Genomic DNA, 11,518 nt, shown 5'->3' on the forward strand with positions numbered 1-11,518 from the left:
TGTGACATTGGTGACATTGTGATGCAATTTGTCCACTGCTCCACAATTCATATTAATACTTGTTATTATAGAAGATGGTGTAAGTTCGATTCATTTGATAAACACTTCAGTTAGATGTCTCTTTCCCCTGTTACTGCATTCATCAATATCTGTAGGATTTATTTGAACTGAAACAAAGATGGATATTTATAATTCTGTAAATTTGTATCTGTTGTAATGATGCCAGGACATTCAGAAATGATAGCATGTTCATATCATTCAGTTGCTTTATTTTTGGAGCAAGATATTCTGGTCTGCAGATAGACATACATGAATATTATTTAAATGAAAAGTATAGAAAAAAGACTTACATCATATAGATACAAGATAATTCAAACATACCAGACACTTTACAAAAAAACAAGAAACGATTAGTTGAAGTAAACAAGGATGATATAGGAGACAAGGATTACATTTAAGGCTACTTGAAATGTTTAAATCATAAATGAGACATGGACTGTAATATCTGTGCGTGTATATACATTTGCATAAGATTCTCTGTAACACCCCAGCAAATATAGAGATATTGTAGTTTGTAATTAAATATCAGTCATCATACAATTATGATTAAAATCATTTTTATTTATGCATTATCCAAACATAATATCAATTTTGAGATAAATCATTTCTTACGAGATCTTAGGATGTCATATTGGATTTTTCCACCCTTAAGTGTAAATTTCATGACACTAAACTAAACACATGTTCTAAATGTTGTTACGAGTTTATCTTGTGGGATATGTTGTTTACATTAAAATGGGGTTATAGCTTAAGTCAAGTCAAGTCATTTTATTTATATAAACAACCAGTGGCTGACCAAAGTGCTTTACATCAATAAATAAATATCTCAAAGCATGTTGACCAAAGTCAAACCTTCGGGAGGTTCCAGGATAAAGGTTAGAAGCAGGATGAAACATAAATTTTAAAGTCACATTCACTGTTTTCATTGCCTTTACTAATGAAATGGAAATAATTTTATTGTCGCGTACAAAGAAGGTTCAGTATTTCTGACTGAGGTTCAGCAAGCAGTTAACCAACTGCTGTGCATACCGTTTTTAATTCAACAAAGTATTGCATGACTCATACAAACACATAGAGGTTAATTAAAAGATTAAAGAGCAGTTTATACATCTATTGCAATCAAAATCTTCACAATGTTCACTATGGTGAAGATGGAAAATGTGCAGATGTATCCATTAATAAAGTAGTGAGATTAAGTTTAGTTTAAGTCATGAGTGTAAGATTTCAAAAGTAATGTCATGTAGGACCATTATCTTCTTGATTCTTTGTAAATTGTCCCTTTTTATAAATAACATGAGGCCCTTAAGAAATTGAGATCTGAGATATTTCATCTGTTCATCATTTTGTCTAATTAAAACACAATTCCAGCATGTTTTTTTAAACGCTATGTTATGTTTGTCAGTCAATAAAAATATGATGGAATCCCATTTCAATATTCAGCTATCAGGTCTGGATCTTTCATACTGCCAAAAGCCTTCCTCTCAACTGCATTACAAGAACTCAGTCCACTATGATTTACTTTGCAGTTTATTTCATGAGTAATTTATTCATAAATTTCCTTTTAACCTGGGTTAAATTGCAAGTAGCTTATACTACAGTGTCAGCTAAAATGATTGGTTTTTGAATTTTAATGTGTCTTGAGATCGAAATAAATTTGCATATTTTGAAATAAGATTTAGAAGATATATAATAAATATAAAACCATGCTTTTCGATCTCGTGCATAGAGCAATTTTAAGTAAAATTTGTAAAGGCATGCAAGGTCTCTTCCAGTTTTATAACAATTAGAATTGAAATAATTAGTTCCATTCATTGTCAGTAAAAAACAAAAAAAAATCATGCTGTTTGGTTGGACCTAATTAACATGACCACATTATTTCATTAATCTAAAGTCATCTTTTTCATTAAATGTAAAAAGTGACATATATGTCTAGGCAACACACTCTGAATTAGCAAGTGGTCATTTGATTCTCCCCTTTTCAGTTAAAGTGAGTACAGGTATCCTCTTGTGAGCCTAATGCTGGAAATTGTAAGGTGAAATCTTGCTGGGGACCTAATTTCCAATAATTACCGTGAGTAAAAATGGAATTGATAAATTGAGTTGAGGTGACACAAAAACACTGAAAAAGTTGAGTGCAAAGATAGTAACTGTGGACAAGATTGCTAGTGAGCTAAGCGTGGCTAATGGTGCAAACGTTCAGTCGTACGCATAAAAAATTGGAAGTCAGTGACTCGTAAGGGATACCTGTCCATCATGTAATAAGCTAATTTAATTAAATGATTCATAATGATCAGAGACGAGTGCCTTCTCAGTTCCCAAATCTCATGCATCATAAATATCCCACCTTGAAACATTCAATCCTAGAATAACAGTATCAATGAAACCCCAGAGTAACTTAAAACTTAACCCCACCCATCTTTATACTTTGCAGGAAGCCAACTACAGACTCCCTTATTATTGACAATAAGTGTGAATCAAATATATATACTTAAAAATTCTACCTCAAAGAACCAGTTTCTAAAATTCATTCTTATTTATCACTCTCAGTCTTGGTTGGGGGATATTTCCTCTGTTCTTTACTGGTGCAGCATGGTAAGATACCCTGGAGATTGAAAAGTTATTTAACTACCTGTGAAATCTACCCCCTTATCATTAGACTACCCAGTCAGACTTCATTCATTGAAGTTATCAATTCAGGTGGAAAATGTGTGCAAAATACATTAATACAGACATCATGTAAATAAAGAGTATTTCTATAATATATATTTTTTTCTGCTGTCTTAGTAAACAGGTAAAATGTTTACATTTTATTGAGTCAAGTCGCTCCGTCATATTGCAGAGTGACATTTACGTATAGCAGAAGTATCAAAGATTTTAATAATTGTTTAGTAATCTTCATAAATATTATTGCTGAAGCTACAGAGTTTCTCAGCATTGCTGCATGTAAAGGTGCAGGATAACTTGTGTATTACTTTCTATCCCTCATGCATGCATGCAAATGAGACAGGAAAAGGATGCAAATCTGTTAAACAAATCTTTTAGGTTACATGTCATTATAGTTCTTCTATTCCGTTATTGTTCTGTAAGCATGCTTAATTTTTGTTTTTTGGAATATGAATGTATTGTCATGAGTACATGAGACAATTCAGAGGCATATACACCATCTACATAACCTCTGTACCGTCCAAACCCCAACAAAAATACTATTGCCCTGATCCCAACAAAATATATATTCTTAGTTCATTATCACTCATATATTAATTGACAATTCATTATATCGCTTTTAATTATTGCACTAGTTGGCACAAAGCAGAACGATCTTTATGCTAGTTGTTTAAAAATAAGGAAAATGTAAATACGTTATTTTTCCTGCTTTGAGTGGGCTTCATTTTCAAGAAGCTCAAAAACAAATAAATAGATACATACATAAATACACAAAATAAATAAATAAACAGAATTTATAAAATAAGTACGTATGTACAGTATAGAGGAGACCTAGACTGCAGCCCGCAGTAAAAATAAAAAATGAAGCCCATGTTAAGATAATTCTTTCATTTTGGCAATTCTGGCTTATTTTTATATAGTTTTAACACTAGAAACCTGAGTGTTTTCAGAGGAATTCTCCTAATGAAAATCAGTGACACTTAAAATTTGTGAAAGAAGGGGTTGCTTGTATTTTCTGGGTAACTATAAGGAAACTTGTCCACAATGACACTGATGCACGTCGGTTTGATACATTCTTCATGCCGATGTTACTTCATCTCCTTGGAGTCTAAACATTTTCTTTCTCAACTGTCTTCCCATTCATAGCTTTCATTCACATTTTTTCTTTGATAAGGAAGGAAGAGGAAGATGTTCTATTTAAAACTTAAAAAAAAGATCTGATACATTTCCAGTTCTGGAGATACGTGTGTCACACATAAGCAGACTCGCTGGACTGGGTCCTTCCAAGGTTGGGTGCCTGTGACAGATGTGAGACATCTTTCTTGCGCACTTCACAAATGGACTTGCGTCGAGCCTGTACCCCTCGAATCGCTGTCTTAATCTTTCGCCAGCCAAGGTGGTTGAGTTCAGCTAAGTTGAGCAGCACACAAATACCACTGACTGCAAACATGAAGACCAGGAAGACTGTTTTCTCAGTAGGTCGGGAAACATAACATTCCACCTCCTTCACACAAGGATAGCGGTCACACTCGAACATGCCTGGAACATTGAACCCATACAGGAAGTACTGGCCAGCCAAGAAGCCTATCTCTAGGGCATTACGGAAGACTACCTGAATGACATAGAATCGAGAAATACCCTCTTGCCGGCGTACCTTTGCACTCTTTGTGTGTGTGAGCCCGCGTGGGGCATTGGGAATCTCCTTCATACCCAAACACTCATGGTCATCCTTTCCCATAGTCTCTGGGTTCTGTACGAGAATTCCATTGATGTTGCGCAGCTTGCGAGCATGATCACCACGTCCATGATCTCTCTCCATGTATGGGTGTAAGAAAGAGTAGCTACGATCACGTTGCTTGGCAGATTGGTGAACCGAGTAGGTGATGAAGCAAAGACTTGGGGTACAGACCAGGATGATCTGAAAGACCCAGTAGCGGATGTGGGAGATGGGAAAGGCCTTATCATAGCAGGCTTGGTTACAGCCAGGTTGCATGGTGTTGCAGATGAACATGATTTGCTCGTCTTCATACACCTTTTCACCCACTATCCCCACAATCAGGATGCGGAAGATCACCACCACAGTCAGGAGAATCCTTTGGGAAAGGAATTAACAGGCTTCAATTAGGGAATGTTTACCAGTGAGAAAATAGCAGATAAGGACACTGAGATATATGTAAACAACATGAGAACCTGATCAAACATAGTATAAAGTACAAACAATTGTAGTTTACTGTCAAATGGATTTAAAAATCTTTGTATGGTGTATTATGCAAAGCCAGATGATTGTTTAGTATAGTTTTCCTTTTTACTCTGTATGTTTGAAGATACACACTGAAAGTAGATTGTACTTGAATATAAGACAGTTTCAAGAACTTCTGCTCTGCTAGAACTTCTTCTGAGATGATAATTGTAATGATAATGAACTGTGATCGTTTTCTCCCTGAATGAATATTTTTAAAGCTAGTAAACAACCAGGAAGAAGTTATGATTCCATTCTAAGAAAGTATAGTTTCATTTTTTAATCAATGTCTGAAACTTATATGTTATGTAGCCATTTTAATGTTGAACAAATGATATTTAACTGAATCTGGAGTTCATGTACATAATAGATCATTTTTTTTGTAATTATGAAGCATTTTTAATCAGATACTAAAAGCTAACACAGTTACAAATAGACTTTCATTTATTATTCTGCACATATGAATTTTGCATATATAATTATTGGTGAGCTAAAACATTATGGCATGAATCACAGATAATGTTAATGACGGTCACATGGATTGAACTTGCTGTTCCAACACATCCCACAACTGCCCAACATGTACCAGGCCACGAATGTGATGCAACAGAAAACAGGACTCATCAGACCAGGCAACCTTCGTCCATTGATTCAAGGACCAGTACTGAAGTTCCCATTGTGAACACTTTCGAAGGTAGACAGGGATTAGCATGGGCACTCTGACAGGGATTAGCATGGACACTTGGCTACACAGCCCCATACACAGCAGGGCTCGATGCCTTGTGTGTCATGACACATTACTCCTGTGACATCATTAAATTATCTACGTTATATGCCACAGTGACCCTTCTCTTGGTTCATACCAAACAGAAAAGAACTCGTTTACATCTCACATGTGGCTTAGCCACCCTGTAAGTGGATCGTGGTTTTTCCCTCCTCGACAAATCGACCATAAGCACCGAATGTTGGCTTAATGTCTAATATATCCCAGACCTTGGCGTGTGCCATTTTTATGAGACAATCAATGTTTTTTGCTTCACATGAGGGTGAATGTTGTAGCTCGTCGTGTGTGTGTGATCTGTGAATGCAATCAAAAAACTAAAAATGCCAAAAGTCTCTCATTTTGTTTGGTTACTTATGGTTAAGGTAAGGGCTGGCTAAAGGTTAAGGTCATCATGTTGGAATTAGAGTTTTCCCCATAGAAATGAATGGCGAGTCCCCACAAAGATATAATTACAAACCTGTGTGTGTGTGACACACACAAACACACACAGACATACATACCTGAGAAGGTGCTTCTGTGCAAGTCCAACTCAAAGAAAGCAATATATCACGTAAACATAAAAACAATACCTAGGGCCCTTGTGCTAACTCAATTTTATATGAAATCGTATGATTTTAGTATTTCAACTGGGAAACTGCTTAGCAAAGTGCTATTACTATCCCAGCCCAAAATGCCATTAACTTATGCTGGTGACTTTGAATTACCCTGTGTGACAGCATATCTAATTATACATGTGTGTGAATGACCTACAATGCAGAGGCGCTGCATAAAAGGTATAAATGGATGCTTTTGTTGTGCCCTATGCCTCCAGCAAAAGGTTAGAGACACTCAGGAACCTATTTGGATAAGTGGTTATTGGAAAAGGATAATAGCTATAAATATTCTTAACTGTTATCAAGTTTACATAATGTTGCATTCAGCTAAGAAGATGGATTTATTTTGCTACTTAGTATCTTTATATCTATAACGAATTCATTCACATCTCACATGATATGATATCTCTACTTAAGGGTTCAACTTTTAAAATGTTCAAATTTGGTAAATATCACAATGCCTGTATTTCCTGTATTTAGAGGTCCCTATTGGCATTCAGAAAAACAGTGTTAAGCAAATTGAGAGTATAAAACACTAGGACCTCCTCCTTCTGCTGCCCAAAAAAACAACCAAAGCACGGGCCTAATAAGGTATTAAAAGGGATCCGCAAGGACGCTGGCCCACACAGACGCCATCGGCTCCTGCAGGTACGGCTGGCTGTTAGTAGTTCTGTACAGAGGTGGATACTTCAGGTCCAGAAAGTAAAAATCTAGACCAACTGAGTATTCTGTGACTCTTGGTTGAAACAAAATCCTGGTCTGGATTTTCCCTTTTTGAACCTGAACTATCCACCTCTGCTTCTGTACTCCAAAAAGCTCATTCTACCTCATCCCACTAATATTAATTGGGATTGAGATCTTGTGACTGGGCAAGCCAATGCATTAAGCTGAATTCATTATCATGTTCATGGAACCATTCCAGGACAAATTTAGCCTTGTGGCCTAGGGCATTATCCTGCTGAATAATAAAAAAAAACAAGAAAAGCAGAAATGGATAAACTGTTGGATAACACCTGATTAGCAATGATGTTCAGGTATCCTGTGGTACTCCACACTGCACCACTTCTTCTTAAAGGGATCAGTGGGCGCCATGGAAACAGCCCCTTCACATCATCATGCCACCAGCCCACATTGTTAAATGACATGCACAGTTCTTATGGTTTTCTCCGTATCCTTGTCCCACCATCAGCAAAACAAGGCAATGTTTTTCCATTCCTCAATGTTTTACTTCCTTACCCCGCTGCTGAAAGAAGCAGAATGCTGAATGGAATGAAATGGTAAGTCAATGGCTGCTTCATCCTCTTGCGCTATTATTTTTTGATGTGTTATGCATTATTTTATGGGTCCTTCAGCACCAGCGTTGTATCGGACCGTCAGTTGACTAACTGCAAGCCTTCGGCTGATCTGCACATTTTAACTCTTTCATCAATGAGTAATTTTTGACCTCTGGTCTGTTGTCTGGGTGGGTTTTGGATACATATGCAGCAGTAATGCACAGTTACACTCAAAGGCAAATCTTTTTTTCTTGTCCACTCATGCCCATTCACAATCTATGTCCCAGTTATCTCAAGCCTTAAAAATTATTTTAATCTATCCTCTCATCTTAATCTACTATGACTAATGTAGATTCAACAGTTGAAAATCAAAGACCTGCATTCCTCTTACGAGTTTATTTTAAAGAGGGACTATACATCCCTAATCGTTTGCACACTCGGTATACATAAACAATGCCTGTGGCATAGCAAAGAGGACCGCAGACCGTTTGAGTCTGTACATTATTAATGAATAGATTGTATTTACAGTGTGCCAGATTCCTCTGCGTAGGGCATGCAGGATGTGCCACACATAATCTTTCTGCTGATAACTTCACACTCTTACTGTGACAAAAGAATTAGATTTGAGAAGATAGATGTGGCAAAGGGTAATTTCAAAGCTTTATCGTGTGTAAATGATGTAATGAAATTATTATATGTGCACATCCTTCAGATCTAGTGCCAATAAATACTGGAGAATAAGTACAGCAGCAGACGCAATGTGCAAATCGGCACGGCATTGAAATTATATATTGTGTTGAACCATGAGACCATGGTTATCATCAGGATATCAGATATAAGATATAAGTGCAATGTGTAAACCTTGGAAAAGCTAAACCACCTTTGAAATTAATGATATCTCTACATAAACATTGATATATAAGACTATACCTGTATCTGCATACTATTTTATGCACAAAGAGGACACATTGTGCTGCACGGAAAAGTAATTTTGTAGGTTACATTCCCTGTATAATGAAGACCATCCCATCCAGGGCGTCTCCTTGCCTTCTGCCCTCGGCTGCCTGAGATGCTCTCTGTGACCCATACTGGGTGAGCGGTTGCATGGTGAATGGGTGGATGGAAGTGTTTTAATTTCCACAATATATTTATAAATGTTAATTACATTGTGTTTTCATCATTTGATGTCTGTGTCAGTGTTAACCTTCATAGCAGCTCTTATGACAGTGGTTGATCTTTTATTTTTGGTTGTGTGTGTTTATTATATGTATGTGTGTGTGTGTGTGGTCCAGTTATACCAAATGTCCCCACAACGTGAAGAATACCTGTCTTTTTACCTTATGGGAACCAGTTTTCTGGTCCCCATATGGGAAAACTCTATTTTATAAAAATCTGTGACTGCAATGAAAAAAGCTAGAAATTCAAAACCTCTTGTATTTTGTTTGGTTACTTATGGTTATGGTTTGGGCTTGGTATGGGTTAAGGTTGTCATAGTTAGCATTAGCATTTTTCCCATAGCGGTCCCCAAAAAGAAATGATTACACTGTGTGCATGTATGTGTGTATGATAAAAACCTGTTCATCTGACGTTGTGGACACCATTTTTTGGTCCCCACAAGTGGAAGTTAAATTTTATACAAATCTATGACACTGCAATCAATTAACTAAAAATACCAAAAGTCTTGGTTAAGGTTAGGTTTGGGTAGAGGTTAAGGTTGTCATTATTAGGATTAGGGTCACGCCCATAGAAATTAGTTGAAGGTCCCCACAAAGATATGAATACAGGTCTGTGTGTGTGTGTGTGTGATGAAAATTCCAATTCTATCATTATTGAACTGTTTAAGGAAATTATATGAAAGAATACATAAAGTCATCATTTATAAAATAGCTTTTAACATATATCGGTCTTTAACATAACTATATGATAAATATCAATAACATTATATTGTAACATTTTTGCAGCGTCAATGGCTACATAATGGGAGGAAAGTCGCACAATGAGTATCTTACATAAATAAACCTTTTTTACAGTTTTAGTTTCAGACACTTTATTTCTAAATTACCGACTAGCCAAGAACATGAATAAACTGTTAGAATATTGACCTGGATAAGCACATAATGAAGAGACACAAATTTCCTTAATCTAAATTAAAATATATGAATGTATGAAGTCCCGTAACATTTATCATGGGGTTCATTCTTATTTCTAGGAAAACTGATGACAAGAGCTTAAGCGCTTCTTGATGCCATGCAAACCAGCAAATACTGTGTCTGTATATTTCAGGTGCGAAAGCTGAAATTTTCTTACCTCCCAATCATGGTTGAATGCTGCTGGACAGCTGCTTCCAGCAGTCGCTCCAGTATGGTCCATTCTCCCATGGCGACAGCTTTTATTGGGAAATACCCTTATCTTTTAATCGTTCTTCTCTGTGGCTTTTTGGAGAACTCCACTAATGACAGTCAAACTAACACCTGCACTACCGCTTCACTTTGACCGTTGTTAATTCTGTGATCAGTATCCATGTGTCTTTGTCTATTGTACCAGAATGCTCTGCTCTGCTGAGAATATATTCTTTTCTAAGAATTCCCTACCAGTACTGTATGCCAGAGCAGGAATGTTCAGCATGCAGCCTGTCTATGTCCCAGCAAACTGCTGTAGAGCGTATCCTGTCCTTCTTTCCCCATTAATGTGATCATTGTGTGTGATCACCACGCTTTCCTCCCCCCCCCCTCTGCTCTCGCCCCTCTGCCCCTCCCCCCACCCACTGACCTCAGTGATATTCCGTATTTCACAAAAGCACCAGCTCCTATGCATGTACAGTCATGTCCTTGTGCATGGTCATGCATGGACCTTCATATATTCAGCTTCTCCTACATTTAGCACCGTGCACTGAGCAAAGCTGTGCTGTCTTTTACATACAAACACACCATCACATATATTGAAAGCATAGTGATGATTCTTGCTCGCCATAAAAGCTTACAAACACTATAAACCACCACAGCCAATGGCAAAAATAAGTCCCTTCACTCACACCAACAATCATCCTAAAAATCTTCATATTAACAAATACACAGATTTACAGATATAAATAATTTTACTTCCACTATGAATTAGCAGTGCTTCTTCCTAATTATATACATGCAATCATTCACTGCCACACTGCATGGACACTGCAATTATATCCTTGCTGTGATTCAATTTACTGCTGCATCCCTGCCAGAGAATAAAACACACCCAGAATTTTAGATCAGTATCTACCTTTTGAAAACGCCGTATGTCCATTTTCTTTCCTTTCTGATCCCATATTTGTCTGCTACTCCAGTCTCTCTAACCTCTCTGCCTATTTTCACCTATTCCTTTCCCCTGTCTGCCACGTTTTCTGTTACATTGCTCTTGCTCTGCCCTTCTATTCGGATTCTGACCAGCCTCTCTATCCTAATCTTGCTTGCATCATTTCTCTTTCACGATGGATTTTTTCATCTATTTTTGTTATTTATTTTTTTAATGCTGGCATTGCTTATCGGGTGCTTCGTTCCTATGTTAAAATACGCTCTCCGCCGCTATCGCCGCTCCCTCTATCTGAGCGTAATGTCTGGATAAAAGGATACTGCACCACCCACTTTCTGCAGTTCCTTCTCTCCAGACGCAGGGAACTGGTTTCTCTCGCTCTCTCTCTCTCTCTCTCGCCCCCCCCCCCCTTCCAACTAGCTTACATGCACCTTTTGCATGTGCAAGCAGATTAACAAAATGAATCGCTGATTTGCCCGTACCTCCTCTTACCCTTTGTTTCCCTCCTCCGCGCGCTATATAGCAAATATCCCAATTTTTTACTTTATAATCTGTACTACCAATTTTTACCCTCTTTTTCTTCCCTCTTCTTCTCATTAATTTATCCATCTCTATC

General features: G+C 37.2%; 1 protein-coding gene across 1 annotated transcript; it reads right to left on the reverse strand.

The window, feature by feature from the left end:
• Positions 1-238: 238 nt before the first annotated feature.
• LOC111855346 (gap junction delta-2 protein-like) lies at positions 239-10,353 on the reverse strand. The gene is made up of 2 exons (XM_023834272.2): positions 9,922-10,353; positions 239-4,817 (listed from the first exon to the last, which is right to left on the reverse strand). The coding sequence occupies exons 1-2, from the start codon at positions 9,990-9,992 to the stop codon at positions 3,974-3,976; spliced, it is 915 nt and encodes a 304-aa protein (XP_023690040.1). The 5' UTR covers positions 9,993-10,353; the 3' UTR covers positions 239-3,973.
• Positions 10,354-11,518: the final 1,165 nt, after the last annotated feature.

This window comes from Paramormyrops kingsleyae, chromosome 18, assembly GCF_048594095.1.
Source record: "Paramormyrops kingsleyae isolate MSU_618 chromosome 18, PKINGS_0.4, whole genome shotgun sequence".
NCBI lineage: Eukaryota > Metazoa > Chordata > Actinopteri > Osteoglossiformes > Mormyridae > Paramormyrops > Paramormyrops kingsleyae.

Excerpts from the sequence above, each read along its gene's own strand:
- LOC111855346 (XM_023834272.2), bottom strand. The coding sequence starts at position 9,992 with ATGGGAGAATGGACCATACTGGAGCGACTGCTGGAAGCAGCTGTCCAG. Across the intron at positions 4,818-9,921 it reads CATTCAACCATGATTGGGAG|GATTCTCCTGACTGTGGTGG; the intron begins GTAAGAAAATTT and ends CCTTTCCCAAAG.